This window comes from Corvus brachyrhynchos, unplaced genomic scaffold (genome assembly GCF_000691975.1).
Source record: "Corvus brachyrhynchos isolate BGI_N302 unplaced genomic scaffold, ASM69197v1 scaffold705, whole genome shotgun sequence".
Taxonomy (NCBI): Eukaryota; Metazoa; Chordata; class Aves; order Passeriformes; family Corvidae; genus Corvus; species Corvus brachyrhynchos.
The window spans coordinates 1,069,627-1,094,368 of record NW_008238346.1 but is presented as its reverse complement, the minus strand read 5'-3'; the positions used below and the strand labels follow the sequence as shown (position 1 = coordinate 1,094,368).

At 43.0% G+C, this 24,742-nt stretch overlaps 2 protein-coding genes across 2 annotated transcripts in view; one reads left to right on the top strand and one right to left on the bottom strand.

Moving 5' to 3' along the window:
- Positions 1-437: 437 nt before the first annotated feature.
- Positions 438-9,605, top strand: SMNDC1 (survival motor neuron domain containing 1). Its single transcript, XM_008634408.2, has 5 exons — positions 438-588; positions 4,023-4,165; positions 6,000-6,161; positions 6,962-7,115; positions 7,875-9,605. Exons 1-5 carry the CDS (start codon positions 448-450, stop codon positions 8,010-8,012), a joined length of 738 nt encoding a protein of 245 aa, XP_008632630.2. The 5' UTR covers positions 438-447; the 3' UTR covers positions 8,013-9,605.
- Positions 9,606-12,772: 3,167 nt separating this feature from the next.
- Positions 12,773-24,742, bottom strand: part of MXI1 (MAX interactor 1, dimerization protein) — a 46,285-nt gene continuing 34,315 nt past the window's right edge. Inside the window, exons 3-5 of the mRNA XM_017735181.1 lie at positions 18,073-18,187; positions 16,707-16,878; positions 12,773-15,529 (exon numbers count right to left, since the gene is read on the bottom strand). Of these exons, the coding sequence (XP_017590670.1) occupies positions 15,366-15,529; positions 16,707-16,878; positions 18,073-18,187 (451 nt within the window). The 3' untranslated portion in view covers positions 12,773-15,365. The remainder of the gene's footprint in view (positions 15,530-16,706; positions 16,879-18,072; positions 18,188-24,742) is intronic.

Genomic DNA, 24,742 nt, shown 5'->3' with positions numbered 1-24,742 from the left:
GGGGGGGCCCCGGGAGCGGCCGGTTCCCAGGTGCCGCAGAGGATTTTGGTGATGAGGCTCGCAGCGTGCGGGAGCTGGAGGGCACGCACCGCAGTGCGTGGGGGTTTGCTGGGGACGGGCATTCATTTTTCTTAAAGAGCCGGGAAGTTGCGAGGGTTGCTCAAGGCCCCGCTGCTCACACGCTGTAAGCTATGCGTGTACCCCGTACACAGGCACGTGTTTAAGCTTTCTGTTCTTCAGAAGTCTCTTGAGAGCAGCCGGAACTGTACAAAAATTAAATGAGCAGGTATTTATAGTCAAATTACTGAACAAATGCTCATTATTGAAACTTAATGAGCTGTGTCTCTACTATCTTAGTAACAGCTTTTTTTGTTGTCATTTCACCTCACTTGGACCACAAGGCCTGATTAAAAAGCAGCAAGGCTGTTGTTTTGATGTGGGGTTTGTATGTGTTTGTGTTCCTTGCAGATGTCAGAAGACCTTGCTAAGCAGTTGGCCAGCTACAAAGCTCAGCTCCAGCAAGTCGAGGCTGCCTTATCTGGCAATGCAGACAATGAGGATTTACTGAAACTGAAGAAGGACTTACAGGTGAGAACTTGAGGGTAGGTGAAATCTCAGGGTCTTTTACAAGTGTTTTATCTTTCTTGAATATTTGTCCTGCAATAAAAATAGACACTTGGTGGGTTGGTTACTTTCATTTCACATAGCTTGATATAGTCATGGTAGGCTTAATTTGGAAAAATCCAAAATATGGCCTATTTTTAATCTATTTTTTTGGATGAGTTAAAAAGACGTACTAATTTATACAGCAAACTCTTCTACGATAAACTTTTGCCGGAGAGGTGAAAGATATGCCAGTGCTGTCTTTACTATGTGTTGGTTTTTAGTTTTTTTCCCTGAAGCATTTCTCAAAGTCATTACTTTTTGTTGCTTTTACTAATGCTGAAGCCTGATGGTTTGGCTTAACACGATGTTCTTATTGAGTTCTCAAATAACTTGATCCAGAACCTGCTTACTCATTAAACACATTTGCAATGTTAAAAGCTTTGGAGTGTAGTTCTGTATTCCTTGTGCATCTGAGTCTTGATTATTCCTATATAAGAAAGGAAAAGAGTTGTGCTTTTCATTTCAAGAGCATAGTGTGTTCTTAACAGCTAAAACCCATTTCTGGTCCTTGGGATGCTGTTTAGTGACAGGAAGGCCACCAGCCTAATTTTAAATATATGGGTGGTCTTTTAGATTCTTGTGCATATAAAGACACATTGGCATATAGAAAAATCCCAGCAGTGCTGTTAAAATCTGTCATGAGAGTGCAAGATGCTACTTCATTTCTGTTGTGGATTGCTTCAGCCATCAGGTGTAAAAATATATAAAACTACCCAGTGCAAGGTTCAGTGACCACTGCTCTGTATGGAAATAACAGTAATAAATTGGGGCTTCAAAGCCAAAACACAAGTAGTACCTCCAAACAGTGATCTTTAGAATTCCTTTTAAACTGCAAAGGCTTTGTGCCCACAAGGCACTTTATAGATCATCTGAATGTGCTCTGTTGTACACTGTTAAAAGCATGTGTATATTTTTATATTTTTAAAATGCACAGCAAAACCCATATGGGATGATATTTCCGATACCAACACGACCTCGGCTTTGATATGCAGAGATCATTGATGTGAAAGGACAACTTGCAAACTTTTTAATAAAAGCTTTCTGCACAGAATGGGGAAGATCTTTACACTTTCGTCCCCAAAAGGTTTGCTATCCATATGTTCCACCTTGAAAATGACGTAATGTTTTGCAGACTTGATATATGCCAACTAAGCAAAGAACTGTAAGAATGGGTTCGATGCGTCAGTGTCCCAACTAAACAGCTTTTTGTCTGTTCAAAAAGATGCTTACTGTGTAATTGAAACATCTTTTTCCTGTTATAAATACTGATGCATCTTGTATGCTTAGATTATTCTTGAGTAAGAAGATTAAATATTAGAGGAAATTGTTAAAAGTACTTAGCTTTTCCCTTTTTGGTTCAGCAAAGCATTTCTAGGACAATGTCTGTGTACCCAAGAACCAAACTTACCTTTTCTATCTAGTAGGATTGATGGCAGCTGTCATCTTCTGTAATTGGAGATGAGATCTGTGGGTGTTGTGCTCTGGAGTGTAGAGCTCTTTCTGGCTTTGTAAAGACCAGTTGGTCAGGAAAAATCTTGGCAAACTCTTAAGTAGTGTTCCCTGTGGGTCACACCTCCATATCACGGGGATGTGGCACCAAGCCACGTTGTTCAACCTGTCTGGCTGTACTGAGCTGCTGTGGTAGTCCAAGTCCTGCTCAGAAATTTTCTTGGAATGATCTCTTAAAGGCTTGAGAACTGTCTCGTGGCTTGCAATAAAATTAATGTCTCCATCTTGTGAGCTGATATCCATTCCATGCTGGAATGTGGATATCAGATGAAGATTTTTACCAAAAGTTTGGTATTTTAATAGCCTGGTGTGTAAGAGGCTTTATTAAAATCAGAGAATTCTTGGTAGACTTGTCACATCAAAGTTCTACAATAAGCTATCTCTGAGTGTGACAAGAATTAGTCAACAGTTTGGTGTTACTGGTAGCTGCAATACCTGAAACACTTGTCTTCAGGAGTGGCTTGTGCCTAATGTGATGTATGTGACCTGCTGAGAGGAATACTTGTCTCAAACCATGATGCCTCTTGGATTTGCAGAATTCAGCTACTTGTATGTTGAGGAATAGTTTGGGATTTTGCACCTGGGAGGGAAAATTAGGCTAATGCTGTATTGTTCTCAAATTAGGGAACTTGATAATCAAACTCTGTTGTGCTTCAGCTGTGGTATTAAGAAAATGGTGAGCTAAATAGTAGAAGTAACTGTGTGTTCCTGTGCTCACAGTTGCTACTGATTGTGCTCACTGGAGTCCTTATTAACCAGCAGCTCCTCCAAAGCAAAGAGCAAAATTTTTATTAGCTGTTGGAAATTGAGACATTAATGTGCTGCAACAGAAACAAACTGTTAGGCCATTGATGCTAGTTGTATAGTTTATCAGATAAAAGTGCATGTAAGTTTATATTGTACTAACTTATTTGGGAAGTGCTTACAATCCTTTAGGTTCTTAAGGGATGATGAACAGCTCCTTTACTGCGTCTTCCTGAGTCTTTGTATGCCCCTAGCTGAAGTAAGATGTAAATGGGGAGGAAAGTTCAGGCTCCACTGAGGCTCAGTTGAACACAGTTTATGTGTAACCCTCCCCTGATTTAAATGTTTACTGTTTGTTAGGAGAGTGACAATGGTTCATGCTGAGGTACTCAAAGAACTGAAGAATTTTTCTTCCTTAGGGCCTGCAAAGTTTCTTTGCATTGTACCGAAAGTTTACATGGCCCTTTAGTGCTGTCTCCTTTGGCTTTTAAAACCAGTGAAAAAGAGAGGTCTTGATTGCTTAGTCTTCAATGTAATATTTACAGGAAATTGGGAGAGGCTTTCGCATGCTCCTGCCTGCAAATGAATAATGTGTAAGGGAACTGGGAAATTTTGATACTTTGTCATCTTGGATTAGCAAGGGAAGGCCTGACCTGAAATCTCAAGGTCAGGGAACTTAGAAAAAAGCACTTCTATCAAAATGACTTAAGGAACCCAGTTCTTTAGTGTGCACCTGGATGCTTTCTAAGAAAATGAGAAGGCTTCACAGCTTGGAGGGTGCTCTGCCACCCTGGCTTTGGATGCTACAGTTCAGCCAATGAGAGAAATGCTATAAAAAATAATAGACTACTTTTTGAAAGTTTGAGGAGGGCATGGGCAGCTTTACAGCAGTACAGTGAGGACCATATACAGTTTTTTCTACAATTGCAATTAATTAGTTAAATTATTAAAAAACCAAAGCAAGTGTAATTTGCACATCAGCTATGAATTTAATACAGTAACTTTAAAAAAAACCAAACCAAAACCTGTAAGCTTGGGGTAAAAATATGCTTGGTAAGAGGAATGTGAAAAATTATTCTTTGTGGGTTTTTTCTCTTTTATAGGAAGTCATAGAGTTAACCAAAGATCTCCTTTCAACACAACCTTCGGAAACTCTTGCAAGTTCTGACAGTTCTGCGTCCGCCCTGCCCAGTCACTCATGGAAGGTTGGGGACAGGTGTATGGCCATATGGAGTGAGGATGGACAGTAAGTGTAGAAAACTTCTCTAACAGTTACATGAAATAGTTCAATGGTAAGAGACTTTCATTCAGTTTGAATTGACCTAGGGTGACTAAAAGCAAAAAGAAACTAGGAAATAAATGTGGTATTAAGTATTCTTGTACTGTTTATTAAAGGTTAGTATTTTAGGTAGCAAAGAGATAGAGGGTTATTTTATAAAAATGCCCTTTTTGTCACTAACCTTATAAAAGTAATTTACTTCCGTAAGTTACCATTTGTTGATGTAATAAATGGCAAATTGAAAGAATTGGTCTGCCAGGATCTTTTGGGATGTGTAATTCATAATTTGTCATTGCATTCATGCAATGTGTCACTGATTGCTATGTAGAGAGAATTCTTGCCGTATCTCAGTTTGGGCCTCTAATTGGAAATTAATTTTAAATTTTTTACTGAAAATGCAGGGTTTGGCTATAAAATAACTAACTGTAATTTAACTATGGAATTAATCAACATTTTCGGTTTGGTCTCCTATATATTAGCCTGTGTAGTTCTGGGAACCCAAGCAGATCATTCTGACTCCATAAACTTTGAAATAAACATTCTGAAGTTATTTTTCATACTGCAAATGCGTAACTATGGCAGCTTTAAAAAAATAACTGTTTATGCACGACCAATATCCCAGTTGTTACACTTAGAGAGAAGCTCCATTGTTCAATGAATGTGCTTCTCTTAACAATGTAGTAACCACATAAAGATTTTGGTATAGCTGTTGATATCTTAAGTAGAAAGCTAACCTAAAAATGAACAGTTCTTCTGTTTATTAATGAGTAAAATGCTTTTGTGTTAGAACTTAAAAATTGACTCTCAGTCTTAGGTCACCATTGGGTCATTCTTTTTGGTCTGATCCCTTGGTTACAGGATCAGAGCTTGGGGAAGTGTGTGCCAGAGTGTTCACTGAAGTGCATCTTACTGGACTTAATTGTTCTGCTTTTTTTAGAAAATCCTGCTTCTGTTGCAGCATTTCTTAAGTGAGCAGTGTTTTATAAAGAGCTAGCCAGACTTTTGGGTTTTCATTTGTTTTCACCTAACTCAGCTCAAGGTGTTGGCCCACTGAAAACACAGAAGAAATTAATTTAACTAATGTTAATTGGAATATTGTCTATGAAACACTTCATTTTTTCTTCTGTTTGCTCTAGATGTATCCTTTTGTCCTGAATTTAGACACAATTGTTTTAAATATTTTTGGAAATGTCACTTGTATTTTTTTCTTTTTCCCATTTTGAGGTCAGTTTGACCAAAACATTTCATACACATAAATATGAAATGGACTGATTTCTGTGAAAATTTCAAAATTGCTGTTTTAAATCAATAAGAAAACTTTTAAGTGTTGAAGAGGGAATGTTTTGAAAGCTTCAGTTTTCCTTAATTCTTCGTCCTATGGAGAAAAATGGAACCAAAGCTTTGCACTTCTGAGCTGACATCTTTCTAAAACTCCTCAATGAATTCCATGAGAACTGTTCTGTGAATGCAGTATTTTCTTTTCTATCCTGTGACCTGCCAGAACTAAAACTAAATCAGGATAGCTGATTAGATTGGCCCCAGCATTAATCTTTAGTTGTGATAGCTGTGAGGGCATTGCTTGTTGAAGCTAAAGGTCAAATACAGCAGATTCCAGTCTTTGTACCTGTGTCCCTTTGACCTTAAGACAATAATCTCTTGGTTTGATTTGTGTATTGCCCCTGAAAATGAAGGCTGGTACCTGCAAATTTTTCACTTAGTGGCATTAGCTGGCTGATGTAGGTGTTGAAGGGCTGAGTATTAAAGCTTTACTCACATGCTTACAGCCATGATATCTTTACAGGTGTTACGAAGCTGAGATTGAAGAAATAGATGAGGAGAATGGAACAGCTGCGGTTACATTTGCTGGATATGGCAATGCTGAAGTCACACCTCTGTTCAACCTCAAGCCTGTGGAAGAGGGAAGGAAAGCAAAAGAGGACAGTGGCAACAAACCCATGTCCAAGTAAGTAATAGACAGAAGTCTGAATGCTGCTTTGTGGGCTGGTTTTGGGTTGGTTGTTTTTTCTTTTTTTGCCTCAGCTGTAAAAATTGGTTAATAAAATAGGTGGTTTTTTGGTTTGTTTTTGTTTTAAATTTACATTTACTTGGTATGCTGCTGTGTCTAACACAGGAAGGTATTTGTAAGGGCTGAAAACTTTTTGTTTTTACTTTAGAATAAAAAAAGATGGTATGATTTCAGAGTTTGTTACAGCCAGTGATCCCTCCTCTAAAAGGTTGTTTTGAGGGCACTGCATTGTGGCATAGATTGACTCCTTCAACTTCCTTATCTTCTCTGTAGTAATCTTTGTCCTTTTCCTTCCATCCCTGTCCAATACTTGGTACCATCAGAGTCTGCAGACTTCCAGAAAAGCTTGGGCTTTTCACTCCAATGGGCTTTTTACATTTCCAAACCCAAGATGCTTCTGAAATGTAGAAGTGCTGATAGGTCCCTTCTCACTTTCAGAAATGAACTGCACCCAGTCCCATGGGTTGCTGTGTTGGGCACAGGCTTCTCAGGTGTGCTGGTGGTTGTTGTTATGCCAAATACATAAAAAAGTAAGGTAATGCTTATTAATGGGAAAATTCGGTTTGGATTTTTTTTCCCTCCTCCTAGAAATGCGGAATATTTATAAGCTTTATTTCTGTCATTTACTTCTGAAAAACTAATGTGCATGTCTGTTTTACAGACAGGTTTTAGTTTGTTGAAGGAAAAGGCACAAACATAAAATGTGGGGTTTGTTTTTTGTTTTTCCTTTTCTCCAGAAAAGAGATGATAGCCCAGCAACGAGAGTATAAAAAGAAGAAAGCTTTGAAAAAAGCTCAGAGAATTAAAGAACTTGAACAGGAACGAGAGGACCAGAAAGTCAAGTGGCAGCAGTTTAACAACAGAGCCTATTCTAAAAACAAAAAAGGCCAGGTTTGTTTTGCTTTTGTCAGTATGTGAGCAGCAACAGGGCATAGACTTCTGTGCAGTACCTTGGGAGAAAGGAGGAGGTGATTTTTAAAGGAAAGTAACATGGGGATTTGGGTGTCTTTGGGATTCTGAAGTGTGCAGTTTTGTATTTTGTACACTTTAAATGCCTGGTTTTTAGTGGGTTGTTTGGAGGAGTGCTGCTCCAAAGAGGCTGAGCTTGCCCTTGGCTGGGAGAGCTGGGCTTGTATCAGTTGCCAGCTGGTGTTTGTTGGAGCCAAGAACCTGAGGGCCCCTCCAAACCTCCAAGCCTGGCTTCTTGCTGTGTTTATGACCCAGCAGACACAGTGCTGAGGACATGCCCTGGAACAGCAAGTGTAGGGCAAAAAAGGTAGTGAGGATATTAAGTCTTACTCCATTTCTGTCTTGGCTTGACCAAGAGCTGCCAGACATAGTGATAAAACTTCAGTCTTCCTTATGATGAGCAATTATTAGAGATCACCTTATGGGAGGTGAATTTTATTCATTATGGGCCTGACCTGAGATCCTCAGTAGCATGATCACATCCAGTACTGAGGAGGAAGTTCCCAGCCCTATTGCTTTACTCTGACAACACATCACAGCTGAGCTGGCCTTCAGACAGTATGCCTGTCTGTAGGGCAGAAGCTGAGAATGTTGAAGCACTTGAGATGGTAGATTGCTTGGTTTTTTTGTAAAATCCAGCTAGGAATTATTCAGAAACAGTGTTTCCTGTTTTATTTCCAGGTGAAGAGGAGTATTTTTGCTTCCCCTGAGAGCGTAACTGGCAAGGTTGGCGTTGGAACATGTGGAATTGCAGACAAACCTATGACACAGTATCAAGATACCTCTAAATATAATGTCAGGCATTTGATGCCTCAGTAACAGGTGAAAAAGGTGGAACTTCATCTCTGCAGGGCTTTACACTTATCTTTTTATCATTATATTTTTCTAAAAGTAAATTATTTGTTGGCACATAGTGAGTAGTCCATTTTGTCACCATCACTTTGGCTTCAGCTGATATGAGCCTTAAATCTCCAGGTATTGATTTGAACCACCCCCCCAACCATTAAACTTTTTGTGGCAGGTAAACATTCATGAAATGCTGTTGCCTGTTACTTTCAAAGCAGTATTTGTCTGCAGCTTTGAATCTTTCATTCTTACCAGTAGTGAAGGTTTGTTTTTGTTTTTCCTTTAAGAAAAATGGTGGTACAAAAATGGCACCTTAAGAGCCTCTCTGGTTTCTGTAGTCATGGTGCTGTCTGTGACACGCTCAGCATTACAGAGCTGCTGCAGCTCTGGGAGAGAGCTTCTATGTCACATGGAATTGCTAAGGAAGTTTAAATAACTCCCTTACAAATCCACTGCAGATCGATTTGTACAGCTGTAAATGCGGGCAGAACAGGGCTGATAGGATCTTTATTACTAATGATCACTTAGGTTCTAGAAACAATAAATTTGACTTAATTTCAGTCCAAATTTCTTGCGCTTGAATTTAAGCAGAGGAGATGCTGTTTCTTGTTGGTCGTTTTTCTTTGTTTGTTTGTTTTATAAATTCTCATAAAATTATAATAGGAAGTTAATGAAATGTAACCAGAAAACCATAGGACAAGGAACTGTACTTAAGAGTCCCCACCCATCCCCAGGGATCAGAGCTGGAGTGTAACTGGTTGTGCTGTGGAAAGGAGCTGTCCTCTCCTCCCTCATAGATCTCGTAGGTGTGTTGGTACAGTCACAGACCTGGAAGGCAGCAGTGACAGCCTGTGCCTGGGCCCCCATCCAGACAAGGAGAAGCACGGCACAGCAGATACAAATGCCTAAATCCCGCCTAGTTAGTTGTGAGTGAGTAAAGGTTAGTTGGGAGTTTCTGTCCTTACATAACTGACTGGCCCTAGTGTCCATTGTACCTTCAGCTGTATTACAGTGCTGCTGAGCCCCTTCAGTTTTCTTCAGGAATCCACGTGTAAAAGCTCTTGCTTTTTTGTACTCTCTCTGTGATTTGCTTTCCTTTGTTACTTGTCTCGCACTTACGGTAGTGATGCCACCTCTGAACCCGTAATGTGTTTAAAGAAGTTAATGGGTAGCCCTGTATACAATGTAGATATTATTTTTGTAAAATCTAGGGCTGAGTTAATGGACAAGAGTACATCAGCTATTTCCTCCATTAAATAAAATGTGTGTCTTGTCCATTAACCCTGACCATTATTTCCCTGTATATTATGTTAATGTAGCTCATTTTGTAATTTGTTAACTAGATCAGGTCACGTCAGCAATTGTTGATGCACTGATTGGTGGAAATGTCCATCAGTTACCTGAGTCACAACTCAAGCTAAACTCTACAAGCGGTAGTTTAGAATCCATACATAGAAAAAGGTTCTCCCTATAATGGGAGAAGGTGATTTTTATGAATACAAAGTGTGTTAATTTCAGTTTTGTATGTTTAACTTTTATTAAATAAAGTGTTTAAAATCTGCTGGATATATTTGGTGAAGTGGAATTATTCATGGGGCAGGGGAGGATGACAGTAAATCATCAGGACAGGGGTGAGTACAGCAGAATCTGCTGGACAGAATGTAATACTCAAAAGTGGCTCTGAAGTACCACATACTCACTGCAAGATGAAGTAGGTGGTGTGTTGCTTAATTCTTCATCTTCACTGGTAGCAGGGGGGTTAAATTTTCTTTTGCATAGAAAACATCTCAAGAGTCAAATAATCTGCTTTTTAGAAAGGGACTTTGTACTGCAGCTACAGAGACACATCCCAGCAGTGACATTAAATAGGTGACAGTCATGCCACACTGACAGCTCAGTGCTGAGGAAGGTCACCTGTTGTCTTTCACAGGTGGCTGTGATACAGTGTCCCTTTCACTTGTCCAAAAGGAGCTTCTTGAAGCTAGAACTGAAACATGCTCAAGCAGGCAGAACTGGGGTTTTCAAGAAGCCTATTCTGAACTCCACCTGTTCTTTTAATAGAAAATAGTCTTTAGAAAAGAAGGCTCAATCCATACCTGCCAGGCACTACATCTGCTTACCTTTAATGTAATAAATACAATCAATAGACCATCCCAGGGCTATTTATCTGTTCACCAGTCCTGGAGAGCAAAAGAGTGAGTTGTCAGAACACAGCGAGTGCGTGAGCCTCCCCTGCAAGGGACAATCCAGCCCAAGTTGTTTTAGCCGAACCTTTCAAAAAATTTAGCATAACTTGTAGCTTTCCACTGAGTAATTTACTGTCACCTCTCTTGTTATGGGGGTTGCCTCATGAACTTTGCTGTAACTCTTCTGTCGAGCACTGCAAAGAAGTGCTGAAAATTTTGATAGGCTTTTTCCTGAAACATCTTACTTGGAATAAGTGAAACAATGAGACCACTGTGCCTGAGGTAGTCTGATCTATGAAGAGAAAACATCTTGAGAACAACTCACATGAACAAAAAAGCCCCACCAAAACTGCTGTGCTGGCCATACAGCCATTCCTTAGAGCACATCAGGTTTTTTTATGCTCTTGCCTCACCTGCAGGATGGGGCCAGTTCATTGTAATCTGGCTTTGGTAGATGGCCTTAGTAAAGTGGCTTGAGAAATTAATGTAATAAAAATAAATCAGCAATGCTGGTAATTGCCAAAACACAGGAGTTCCTTGTATTACAAATTCTGAGTTGACCTGAAATGTGGCTGATGGTGTTTTAATTGGTTTGGGGGTTTTTACAATTTATTATCCAGATTTATTAACTGGTCTACACAGCAAGGGGTTCTGCTGTGGGAGGGTCTTGGGAAACAACCACTGTCTTGCAACAGTTATGTGAAGAGTGGGGTTACGGAAAATATTCCTGGGCCAGGCCCAAGAGAAGGATCACTGACTGGCAGCACCCCAAACAGAACCCCCCTATAATAATACTTAGTACCACAGCCACAAGACCAGTACCCACAGCCTCCCTGTTCCTGCCTCTGGCTAACAACTCGCAGGGATCAGTCCTCTGCAGGAGGAAATGAGCAGAGAAGCAGAGGCCAGTGCTGGCATATTATTCCCAATTAAACAACCTGCCTCACAGTAAAAGGAAAACATTGTGCAGACACCACTCTCCTGTGTTCATCCTCCCAACCATCAGTCAGATCTGTTGGCACATTTCAAGAAAATGTGACAGCACATCAGTGTTTTCTAGGTATTTTGTGCAGACTGGGGAACAGAGGGGAGAAGGACACACTCCTCTCTTCCCCAAGGGTCCACAGGACAATTCAGAGATTGTATTGCTGATGCAGAGGAGTTTCAGTCACTATCAAGTCACGGAATTTCTCACTCACTGGACAATCTGTCCATGGGAGAAAGCTCCAGGAAAAAAAATAGGACTTTATTCTGCTTTTATATAGTTTTTCATTATTATCACCTCCCCAACCCCAGAACGAAGTCCTGTCTTTTACCATTCTTTTCCAGGAAGTGACCCTGATTTCTCTTTCCACTGATGCATGTTCGGTGTCAGAAAATATGCCACAAGAAAAGCTTATGATCCTGTGTGGGGAGGAAACAGAACAATTACCTCCAGTTAGTGCACCCAATGGATCTCACTTCCACTGAAGCCAAATGTTTCATCCATTCCAAAAGGGCAACACAACACACAGGGAACAGTGAGTTGAAGAAAATAAAGCAGAAAAGCAGGAGGCTGGAGCTCACAGACCACAAACAGATGGTAGCAAAAAAGCAAACAAACGGACAAAAGGAAAACACAATTGCAAACCCCAGAAAATGATAAGTCTGTCTAGTTAACCCCCTTTCTATTGACCTACAGATTTCTTGAGACAGACAGATCTGAGACCACCTTTGTCACTGACACGCCACTAATGGAACGGACATTAAAATGACCTTCAAGTGACAACTCGCCACAGGATAACCGTGACAAATGCAGCCAGATAGTCATCTCCACCTTGTCTGCAGACACGAGATGACATTCCATAATACACTTGTGTCAAAAGAAGGGAAATGCTGGATGGTCTTTTTAATGGGTTTGTCTGTAGCAAAGAGACCCACCGGGGATCTAATTTACAGAGGGAGGACTTGACAGAATGAGCTTATGAGGCAGCTGCGCGTGCGTGTGCCTGTGTGCCTATTGCATGGGAAGGCTGCCTCAGGAACGTGCATCCAATTCTGCTTTTACAGGAAAAGTCACCCTATTCTTGTAAAATTACAGCAACTTCTCTAAAAATTGGTCATCTTGAACACTGCAATGCAAGAGACCAGACCAGTGAAGGGAGATGTGAGGAGGATGACAGTTGTGTGAGGTGAGAAAAAGCAGAGGCCACAAGGCAGAAATATAGTAGGGCAACACAACTTTGAAAGGCCAGAGAAATGTTTCCATCACATAAGAAACTATCAAAACTCTAGCTGAAATCTGCTAGGATCTGCTACAAAGAACCCACCAGCACCAGAGCAATCAACCCCAGGTCTCTGGAGTTATTAGAAAGGCTCTTAGTTTTGTTTTCTTCCTGGACCTCCTCCTGGCTGGACCACTGCTGCTGGCTGAGCGGTCAGGCAGGTGGCTGGGTGATGGAAGTTCATCTCCTGTGACATTTTCCCCATTTACTTGCACTTGAGATCAGGATCCCTTTGAGACCACAACACTAGAAAAGGCAGGAGATACCAAACTGTCCCAGAGCATTACAAACAAACATTTCAAACACATTTATTCCAACCATAGACATGTCACTGTTTTATACCAACTAGGAGAGCACAGCCATTCTCTATCCTTTGAACTTCAGTGTTTCTCGGCTGTGGTATTGCTTTCCCAAGTGGGCATTTAACACAAACAGGAATAACAGGAAAGAGGAGGTGCTGGGACAGCTATGGAAAAGGGCTCATAAATAAATAAATCCCACTGGTATCCAACTGCTCAGCACCAGCACTGCCAGTGGTCAACACTTCCAAAGAGAATAATAATGAATAAATAAATAAATAAGGCCTTGCTAGAGCTGAAGTTTCCTACTTTTTACCACTCTACAGACTGTTCCAAGCCTTGTATCATCCAGAGATTATATGGTCCCAAATATAAATCCAAGCAGCATTTCTTCTTTCAAAGCCCTTGGGCTCCATTTGTTAACCTAGAACCTAATTCACTGTGTGGCAGACTCCTGCTCCTGCCAGGTAACTTCCCAGAAAGAACAACAGATGGACTGAGCCATTGGATTATATGCACACAAGTGAAAACACATTTAACAACCGCAACCAGATGCAAACTTAGTAAGCAAATTAATTTTAAAAAACCCAAACTGAAGAGAAATCATTCATTACATCCAAGGAAAGATTATTTCTCTACTCAAGCATGTGTGTTGTGCCTCTCACAGGGAGTGGCCCATTTTGGAGAGTGGGGGAAACATCAGAGTATTTAAACACAGGCAACTTATCACAGTGCAAAAGTCTATGTGAGACTTGCTCAGGATGTCACCGCAGGACCGAAGGGCACAAGAAGAACAACAGTTGGCTGAAGTGACAGGAATGACCAAGATGGAAGAACACAACTCATTTCAGATACAGAAATGTTTAATGGCGTTAAAGTGCTACTTTAATGGGGACCATATGCTAACATTTAAACACAATTCCACTGCACTGCTAAATATGGTTGTCTTTATTTTTTTACTTTATTTTACCTCTTTTTACCCAACTCTATCTAAAACAATAAAATAAAATCTAAAGGACTGAAATTAACAACCCATTCAAATCAGCAATAAGTTATGAATTTTATAAAGCATTTTTTTCCTCTTTTTTTTCTTAGTAATGAGGGGTAATTAAATTACTTAAGGATATACAAAGTTCCAAACAATGCCATAGGTGAAGACTCTATTAAGGTTTTTAGAACTTGGAAAACAAAATAATCCTGGCCATTAAAAAGACAAAAATAAAAAAGCAAAGCCCTCAAAGTGCAGGTTAGAATGCTTGTCTTGGAGAAAATTAGAAAACATTCGCTATAACAGCTCTTAACAGCACCTGCACAGATAAGATGGCAAGGCCCTTGGGAACAGGACGTGCAGTCAAAACGTTACATTAACATGAGAGACGTGCTGAGCTTAACTAGGTTAACTACTGGGCTGGAACTTCAAAAGTCAGCAAAGGGAATGATTCTAAAAAGAAAACTGAAGAAACCCCCACCAAATCTGGCCTCTTCCAGCTAGCACAGCCTTCATCCATTGTGTGCATGGCAAAAAAAGCATCTTTGCATTTCATTGGGTCAAGTGCTTCATCAAAACAGAGATCTTTTCATGGCATAAATTCATATAAAAGACATCTAAGGTTTCATATGGACAAGCTCTAAAAAGACGCAACAGACTTGGGGTGTTTTCCCTCCCAACACATTTACAAATGTTTATCAAAAAATCGCTTCAAATAAAAAGGTCATAGTGGCTCAGTATCTGGGCATGACTGTCTGGTGTGTCACCTCTCGAGTGCTGGTTTCGTTCTGCCCTCAGCTGGCCGTGTGCCTGCGAGGGGCACACATCTACCGGGGACCTGCTGGCGCTAGCACAGCCCCAGGCGTGACAGCCCACCCTGTGCTGGTAGATTACAGGTGTGTACCTCGCTTTAGCCACGCTTCAGAGGTACTCACTGTTTAAATGATGTCCAACAGAAAGCTGAGTTGAATGGTGTTCTCCCCTGAACATCTCTCTTCACTGCCCCTCTCCCTCTGGGCACAGAATGAGACCTTAATCATTATGGTCACTGTTATTCCTAGGCTACGTAAGCCTTCTTAGATTTCCTAGTACATTATGACAGCATTAGATTGTGATAAATTGTAGGATACAGTCCTTTTAGGACCACAAAAGCTCTTCAGAAGGGCCTAAATTAGGTTGTTCAACCTGAAAGCAGTGTAAGAAATTTTGACATTTCTCAGATCTCATGACAGAAAGAGAGGGATGAGTCTCTAGTATCCTCTTTCAAACAATTTCAAATAAATTCAAAACAACATGTTTCATCACTAAGGTCTAGATCCAGGTCCCACAGAAACAAACGGATTTCATTGACTTCAAAGGGACTAGTGCTTGGTCTAACTTCTTGCCAGCAGAAATTGGGATTGGTAACATGACCAAATGAACAAATATGGGTTTCTGGGGAGGCTTCCTTTTACCCAAAAAGCTTTATATACAGGTCTCTCCAGGCCTAGCTGTCAATATGTCAATTCTGAAAGAGGATACTGGCATCTAGGACCCAGTTTGATCACCCCAGTGAAATCGTTCACCCTGCACTGTTGTCTCACTTGGTTCTAGGAAGCAAATGAGAGCTTGACACTGGCGCTGGAGTAACCCTCGTCACTCCCAATACTCTGCAAGCTGCTGTGATCATCAATGTCACTGATGCTGGTTGTGCTGATATTGTCCACTTCTCCATGGGAGAACTCTGTGCTTTCAACGTCCACTTCAATCTCTTCTAGAAAGGAAAACGAGAGAAATGTATGCAGGTTAGCACCACACACCCAACTACCCCCTTCATGCCAGTGAGCTCCTGGGACTCCCCCAACACAGGAAATGAGGCAGCCATCTGGCAGGAAGACTTTCAGTGTTCCCCCTGAACGGGATGGGCTGTGGTCAGGATTTATAAAAAGAACAGATACCAGCTTGGAGTTTTTTGCAGGAATTTGGCAAAGGGGTTTGATTCCTCTACATGCCAGCCACACCATCAGCATAGGTGAGCCACCCCACACACTGCGCTTGTCCCACTACCTCTGTCTTTGGACCTCTAATACCCCAGTGTTAGAAAAAAAGAAGAAACAGATAAAATTGAGTGCAAGAAAGAAAATGGAGCATGAAGTTACCCCAATACATGCTACTTGCTTGACACTATATTGCTAAAGCCAGGACCACATATAATTACAATGCATTACCATGGGAATCTGGGTTACTCTCACACATAGTCAGTGGATTTTGGAACAGACATCTTGTTTTTAAGAAAGACTTAAAAAGCAAAGATCTAATTAACCAGGTATCTTGGTTCCCATATTGTTCAGGAATTTTCCAAAGGATTTTTGCTTTAAACTACAGACTCACACCCAAACTATGCAGCATCTTCTGGTCTGTCAGTAAATATCAAACCATCTATTGTGCCTAATGTTCTCTCCACTGCAGGGATATTTTTAAAAAGGAAGTTATCTTAATTCAGTTAGCCATTCAGATATCTCTAGCTGGTTTTGACTTAGGAGAGGAACTCTAATGGGAAGTTTGGGGGCAAAAAGGTAGGGGGAGTAGGGGGGTAGGTATGTGAAGGATCCATTCCAGTCCCATTAGTATCTTCTTACATTTTTCTTTTTGTGTTGCTAAGAGATTCAGTAGATCAAAAAGCACAATGGGTATCTCAGCTTTACCATCACTTTCAATGCCACAGAAATCAGCTCAAGTTGACAGCAACAACAATTCTTCCAGACTTAGAACTCATGCAAAATACTAAACTCTCCATATGTATGTGTGTGTATGTGCTTGTGTGCGAGGTGAATCAGCAACCTAAACATCAAAAGGCCATGAGAAGGAGAAACTGAGAGATAAGAAATGGATGAATGTCATGTTCTCACTTAAGAGTCCTGGCAACTCCATGCTGGTTCAGCAACACCCACCTCGCTCCGAGTCCGAGTGATCCGAGGAAATGGTAGATCCAATGCTGTCCATTCGTATTCGCTCTATCTCCTGAGGACCCTGTAGCTGTTCCAGTCTTCTCTTTAGGAATCTTTGTTCTCGTTCCAGGTTCTCAAGCTGGTGTTGGCTTCTCCTCTCAGCCTCTTCAAGTTTCTGACATGATCAAATATAACTCAATAATTAGTTTCATCCTTTTCTCCTTCCCTCCCACCTCCACTGCCCTCCCACCTGCTTTGCTTAGAGCTTCCCAGTCCCAGAAGGATTCAAGCTGCCAGTGCCCTGAACCAAGCTGCCTTGCAGTCTCCAAGCACAATGCCATCTCCCCACATATTTCCACTTCTCAGATTCTGATAAATCATACCCATTAGTACAAAGAGTCTCTGAGGACTGAGCCTCTCCAGGGGAAACGCTGTGAATTGCAGCAGTTTGTGGGTCATTCCATCCAGGATCGGACACCTGCATTACCACCTCTGCCCACGCAGGGGCCTCAATCCCCCGAACCAAACCACTCCAGGGTTTGTTATGAGCTGCTCCAACATAAAAACGTGCCCTGGGAGTTCTGTGTTCCTTACTGCATGGTTTAGAAGGATTTCTCAGAAACAGTTTTCTATTCAATGAGTGATTTACATAACCTACTACAGATTTCTTTGATCACAGCTGGGAAATCTACCAGGGCACTGTTCTTTGTTTACTACGACAAGCACATTGCATAAGGACGAGTCATTTCAGGCTAACTCTGTCCCTTTGGCAGCACTTTTCCTCCCTCATCACCCATCTTCCCTCTCTATATCCCGAACTGCAACAAAGTATTTTGGCCTCTCCCAGATACTGAAAATGCTGCATTTTCTTTTCACTTCTCACTTCGCCAAAAGTGCAGCTAGAAGAGCTCTGGGCTACCTGGAAGGTTCACACATGGAACTCCAGCAAGCCAAACCTGTCTCACACTCTTGTGGTTTGTGCTAATGCTTCGGCAGTGGAAACTCACTAGCACACCAGAAGAAAAGCTGCATTTCCCATCAAAATGCAGTCATTCAACAATAGGTATGTTTTTCTTTAAAGAGATGCAGCTGTCAACAAACGATCACAGTAGAGAACAAAATCCTTGCTCTTCAATCATCATTTTTGTAGTTAAGGAGTGCATTATGGACTCTTCCAACAACGTGGCTTGTAGCAATGATAAATGGTTAACCAAGGGGGCAAGACCTGCTTGCTCTCTCTATTTATTTATTTATTTATTAACAGTGTCACCTTTCCTTCAACAGAGCTAGCCCTAGGCAGCAAGGATGAGCAATTGCACTGCACTTCTAAGAGCCCACGCAGAAAGCAGCAGGGAAAAGCAGCTCTTACCTTGATATGTGCTTTGGCTTTGTTAAGCAGCCCAAGCGTGGTGTGCCGGGTGCAGTCTGGTCCGAGTGGTATCAGAACTTTTAAGCGTTCTAGACACAGGCGGAGGTGAGCTCGGCTGCAAGGGGAGAACAGCAGGATCAGAGCCATACTTTCTGCAAGGGAATGTCATTTCTTTCACTACTGCCCCCCTACAAGGCAGTTTTCAGGTTTCCCTGTTTCCACGCACCACAGGATTCCCCTCAGGTACCAGTAGAGACTGCCACTAAACTATTTACACTTCAAATATCAGCTGTTCACCAATACTTGCATTATTGCTAACCTCTGACAGACACTGTTTATTTTGTTGCTGTCTGAACTGATAATCTGACTCATCTGGATGAACTTTGTGGCGGGGCAAAGGCACACAGGAAAATGGTACAAGCATCTCATGGGTTTCCACTCTGAGCTATTTGCTGCCTGTTTTGCTGAGAAGAACTTTTGTACAGGATTCCCCTCAGGTACCAGTAGAGACTGCCACTAAACTATTTACACTTCAAATATCAGCTGTTCACCAATACTTGCATTATTGCTAACCTCTGACAGACACTGTTTATTTTCTTTGTGTTGTATCTGATAATCTGACTCATCTGGATGAACTTTGTGGCGGGGCAAAGGCACACAGGAAAATGGTACAAGCATCTCATGGGTTTCCACTCTCTCTGAGCTATTTGCTGCCTGTTTTGCTGAGAAGAACTTTTGTGAAAGCAGTTTTGAATTACTGCTACCCCCTGCACGCTTGTTCATTGCTGGCTCAGGGACATTTGCTATGAACTGACCTGAACACCTTCTTTTTGCGTGAAATTAAGATCATCAATGAGAAAAATGGTCAGTTCAAAACACTGTAACAATCCCTGCTGGCAATTAAAGGAGCGAGAGGGATGGTAGTTCCCAAGAACTGCACTCTTATTCCTTTCTAGGCCCAGGTCTGAAATGCTGCTAGAGGTGCAAGGTCTGTGGGAATGAGAGAACCCAAGACCTTCCCCCAGGCAGACTTCTGACCTTGGCTTACATCTACAAAGACAGGCTCCAGCACAACAGCATTGCTGGTGATATGAACCACTTTCTGCAGAATATGACAACATGTTCTGGGGTAGATGGTTTAGGCAGCAGCGGCAAAGCATATCATCCTCAGGTTGCAGAGGAAAACTGTTCCCACTGTCTCCTCCTCTGGATCATGTATGCAGAGAGGAACAGCAGATTTATGGAAAACTATCGAGTGTGGGTTGCCTTTATCACCTCCCTCTCTCTTTCCCAGACATTAATGATTTATGTCCAAAGTTGTCATCCCAATCAATAACACAATGACATCAGCTTTACCATTCACATGCAAGAAATGCCAGTGCAAAAGAGTCCTGAAAGCCTATCCCAGCCCCTGCTCATGCACAAAGAAACTGAATCTTAGCCTGATCTACCTCAATGCAGGGGAAGAAAAAAAAAAAAAAAAGAAAGAAAAAAAAGAGCATGGACAGTTCATTTTCATTTGTTTTTCAAATGCACTATTGCACCCAGTTTGAAAGGGGTGGGGGAGAGGAGTCTGTAATCAGGCAATTATGTCAGTGACAAGCAAGGATGATTAAGGGTGGAAGGGTCAGGGGTTTTGCTGATGAACTGTCAGCACAGGGGAGTGTTCACTGGCCGTGCTGTAGCTGTGAGCTCCTCACAGTTTCTCCCATAAATCTCTTTACGAAGGGTCCATCATTCTGTCTCAATAACAGTCACAGGGCTGCATATGACCAGCAAGGGCCTTGAAGAAAACATGTTTTCCATTAAACATGAACAAATAGAGGAGTGGGGAAAGGGAAATCATAATCCAAAAATCAAACTGAAAGAACAGTAATCACATCAATCTCATCTTTTACTTCTCAGCTTGCTCTAGGGCAAACCCCACTGTCATTAAACCCATATGGCTGACATGTGGGGATTTTTTTCTACCTGGAAGCCAATTTCCAACACAGAGCTTGGTCAGGAGTGTGTACCCACTACAGGTGTTTGCCCTGTGTTCCACAATGACCCATAGGGCAAACAATGAAAAAGTACTGCTGGTTCACACTGGCACTACAGTTCATGTCATCCCTTGGGAGACTGGACACTGACTTCTTGCACAGAAATGAAGAGGAGCAGGATCTTGTGGCCAAAGACATTCTGGGGTTTGAAACCCATTTTTGGATATGCCACAGACTTCCTGAATGGCCACACTGGCAAGTCACCGAGTCAGAGCTGTCAGAGCACAGCCATCAAGCTGCAGCACAGAGCAGCACGTGTCTCCTCACAGCACAAGTACAGTCTCCAGCCACGCACTTCACCTACGGATCAGCCCAAGTTAAAAACACAGCTTGAGCAGAGCTCAGATCTGGGGGCTCCACCTAACAGCAGACTGCTGCATAGCATCTGCCATGGGCAGGTACCAAAGACCTGGAGGCAGCTCCCAGTCCACTGTGAAAACAGAATTATATGTGTAACAGGAAAAAAGTTTGGGCTATCAACATCTAACCAGTGGCAAAGGTACCACAGTCCACTCCTGAATGCAGAGAGAAATGGACAATACACCTGCAGCCTGAGCTTTGGGCTGATTCTCAGCACTGTGTTTTACCAGGAACTGGGAGGGTGTTGCATCAGGAACTGCAATTCCTGGAACCAGTGATCAGCTTCGGACAGGAGCAAGCACTGGCTGGATTGCTGAGACAGCGATTAAAAGGGTGGCACTGATCTGCCACGTCAAAAGCTGGGTTATGTGCAGACTGAACAAGATCAACCCTGCTAAGCATCTGAAAGCTACAGGCAAAGGTCCAGTCATGTAATAAATCCCTGGACACTTGAAAACCTTCCTGTTGTGCCCCTGGACCACAGTAGAGTGAAGGTTACTGCTTGTCCCAGGCTCCTGCAGACCATTCTCAGAGAAGCCACTCCTGCCTGTGGCTCTCCTGGCCACTGGCCAAAGACCGTGGCCTGCAGCGGGGGTGATGGCCTGTGCCAGCGCACCAGGCATCAGGAGGGGCCACCTGCCCTGGACACAAGTGCAGTATGAGCTGATAAGCTCACAATGGCACATAGCAGGGCTCGAGCTGCAAGCACACTGCAGGGGTAGGTTGTGTTGGCTGAGCCAAGGCAGGTTTGGAAGAGGTTTGACCAAAGCCATCACTTCGGTGCTGTCGCTGGATTTTCCCCTACTTTGCACTCCAAGCTGAGCCACACTGGGATACGAAGGAGCAACCAAGCCCGCAAACTGTCCTGGCATGTGAGCATGTTGCTTTCCTTCAGAGAGATTCAAACTGAACAACTTCCCCAGCTGTTTCCCCTCTGCAGCATTCAATACCTTCCTTACCTTTTAATTTTTAAAATCTAACTCGATCACAGTCCTTGACCTCTCTTAACTTCCAACAGCCCCAGTGGACCATGATGGGTTCTTAAACCACAGAGCACACACTGCAGGTGTGACACATTGATGGGTGTATCAGAAATAGAACTCCAGAACCCTGGGAGGAGATGGAGTCATTGCTCACAGGACTGGATGTGGCATGGAGGGCTATGGTCTAGCTGACAAAGTGGTGATCGGTCAAAGGTTGAACTCGTTGGTCTTGAAAGTCTTTTCCAACCTAAATGATTTTGTGATTCTTTGAAAAGCATCACAGAAGACTTAGCTAAAAGACCGTTTCAGAGAGAAAGCAATTTCAAAGCCATTAATCTTTCTTATCAAGTCGTGGAGCTGCCCCTGGGCAGCTGTAATTCCACAGGTCAGGCCATGACGTGAGTGTCTTTTCTCCTTGTTTACCTGGACTCTGTTGCAATGTGGCTTTGACAATGCTGCAGGCTCTTGTATTCAATGAAAATACCAGCATTGTGCAGCCTCCAGACAGAGCCAGACGGCTTTCCATGTAAACCACTGGATTATGCCAATATTTGACGCATCTGCCAATATCTGGAAAAACAAGTCTAAAAGCCCATATTGTTATATAACAGAGAAACAAGGCGGGCTTGGTGCAAAGGGCTGCTGCCTCTCGCTGCCTTGATCCTGAGGAAGACAGAGGATGACAGAAGGAGAATTCCAGTTTCAGCAGAGGCCAAAGCTTTTGCATACTAGCTGCAGGAGAGATGGGAGAAGCTGGAGCCCCTCCTCCTGCCTAAGTGGGAGAAAATCAGGCTCTCACAGCAGCATCCTAAGCAGGATGCTTAGGTGTTTGATGTGCTGAAGAAGAAATCTGTGAAGGACTTGAAAGAAGGGGGCTCTCTACCTTCCCAAGGGATCAGCCTGCTCCCCTCTTCCTGCTCAGCTTGATGAGAGGGAAAACTCCTGTTTGAGATTCCCATGTTGGGGGCATCGGGATGGCCAAAAAAAGAGCGAAACACCTGAAAGGTTTCAGAAACCCAGAGCCAAACACAAGCCCTGTCCCAAAGAGCTGAGTATCACCTTTTATCTTGTTTCACCTGGCCACTCTGGCTAGGCCAGAGCCCCTCTGCTGCTTCTGCTTCCTCCCCTGTGTCTCCCCTGGGGCCACGAGACTAGAAGCAGGTTCCTCTGGGATGTGGAAGGCAAGCAGGGCAAGGATGCCCTCTCTTCTCTGCCAGGAGCTGCAATGGGCCAGGAGACTGAAGCAGAAGAAGATGAAAAAGCCCAGCAGCCCCATAGCCCTGCCAGCTGATCCACAACAAGCTGTAGATGGCTGCATGTGGAGGAAGGGAGTGCAGGCCCTTGAAATGGCAGACCCACTGCTGCCCACTGCTTTCCCTTTGTGCCTGTGCAAGAGCTTCTGACTGTACTTGGATTATCTGACTGTATTTGGATTATCTACTTCTACCCCCAGCTCCCCTCCAAGGTCCTCTGTCCTGAGCCTCTATCAGAGGGGAGCCTGGCTCTTGCTCTGCGCAGCCCCCCCTTGCACTCGGCTCTGCCTGGCTGCAGAGGGCTGTAATTTCACAGCCTGCTCTCCTCTCCAGCTCCCAATGACATCACCCACTCTGATTATATAAAGCACAGGGAGGAAGCCTTTATTTATGCGTGCTTTTTGCTCATAGCTTCAGCTGTCTCAGTGTACAACACACATGCAAATCCCACTGCAGGAACTGGGCTCTCTTTTGCCTGAATCAAAACTGCACTGCAGAAAAAGGCGTGGGTACAAAAAAAAGTCCCTGTTTCCTTCCCCCACACCTCTGAGTATATTTTTGAGGAGTCTGGGTAGAAATCAACCTAGCACAACACTCTGCACCACAGCAAGCTGGGCACAAAGCCACCAGCTTCCTCCCTGCCTGGAAAGTCCCCAGAGAGATGAGGGACCTGTGCTGGCAGCTCCAAGCCTTGTCTCTGCTGGTCACAAAGTGGCTACACAGGGGCTCGAAACCTACCCACCTCCAAATGCCCGAGGGGGTCCCTGCAAAGGCAAGCCCAGGGCTGTAAGGCCACTGGCAGTTTCCCCTCCTGGGCCCTGGTGGGCTCAGCCAAGCCCCTGAGCACCCCCTGACAAGCAGGTGACCCCCACCACCTGCTCCATCCTCCTCTGGTCAATGCTGCAGAAATGGCTGCAGACACGAGCCATCCCTGAATGTTAACATTGCCAGAGAGACAGCGGCTTCTTTGCTAGAAGTGGTTTGGGATTTGTGTGGAGTTCTTGCCAACTTCCACCATGGGCAGAAGCAATGGAAACTGAGAAAAGAAACTTTCTCTGCTGAGGAGTCAGGCAAACACACGCGCACATTCAGCTCTGGAGCAGCAGGTTTACCAGACTAAGCACTATCCCCTCGTCAGACACTGCTGAGAGACTTTGCTGAATCAAGGCCTGAACATCTGCAAAACACACACATGCACAGACACACACACACACACACACTCTCTTCCCATCTTTAAAAGATCAAGCTTCCCTCCCAGCAGGAAATGACCAACTCGCCTCCAGCGGCAGTTCAAAATGCTGAATTCTTAATTTTGTATGTTGAAAGAAGGGAGCATCTGAGGGAAGAGAAAAGCATTTCCCAGATATTTTTGTACTATGCCTCCAGGTCTATAGGGCTTGAATTCAACAGTGGATTTAAGCATGTGCTCAACATTAGGAATATGCTCAAGTTCCACTGAGGCTAAATCAGACGCTTGATCTCTGGGAGATTTAAAAAAAAATAGAACCAAAACAAAAGAAGCACCAAAAGAACCAGAAGAAGAAAAATCCTAACATGGAGAAGGACATTATCATATGTCTCCTCTTCCCTCTAAGCCTTTTCAAAGTTGAATCTAATTTAACCCTGAAATTGGAAACCACCAACTTTGTTTGGATTTCAGAGCCTAACAGATTGCCTAAAAAATTCAGGAGGGATCACTGGTTAAAGAAAGCAATTCCTGAAGAAATGCATGTGACCCCACATCAATAATTCACTGTATGAGAAAGATTTTGAGAAAAAAGTAATGAGAAACACATGCAAAAACCCCAGGGCAGGGAAAATACGGTTTCCTTCTAAAAGCAATTCACAGGTCAGAGGCTGCTTATCTCCAACAGCCATCACACGACGAGACGTTTTTTCCTTACTCTTGTCCCTGACCCCCAGCCCAGCCCTTTCTGCGAGGTATGTGCTCCCTGCTCTACTGAGCGCTTGTCTCCAGTGAGGGAAGAGGTTTTTGCAAGCACCTGTCTGCGGGCTGGAGGCGGCAGGAGCG

Coding starts and splice junctions, on each gene's coding strand:
- SMNDC1 (XM_008634408.2), top strand. CDS start 448: ATGTGTTTGTGTTCCTTGCAGATGTCAGAAGACCTTGCTAAGCAGTTG. Junction 589..4,022: donor AACTGAAGAAGGACTTACAG/GTGAGAACTTGA, acceptor TCTCTTTTATAG/GAAGTCATAGAGTTAACCAA. Junction 4,166..5,999: donor ATATGGAGTGAGGATGGACA/GTAAGTGTAGAA, acceptor ATATCTTTACAG/GTGTTACGAAGCTGAGATTG.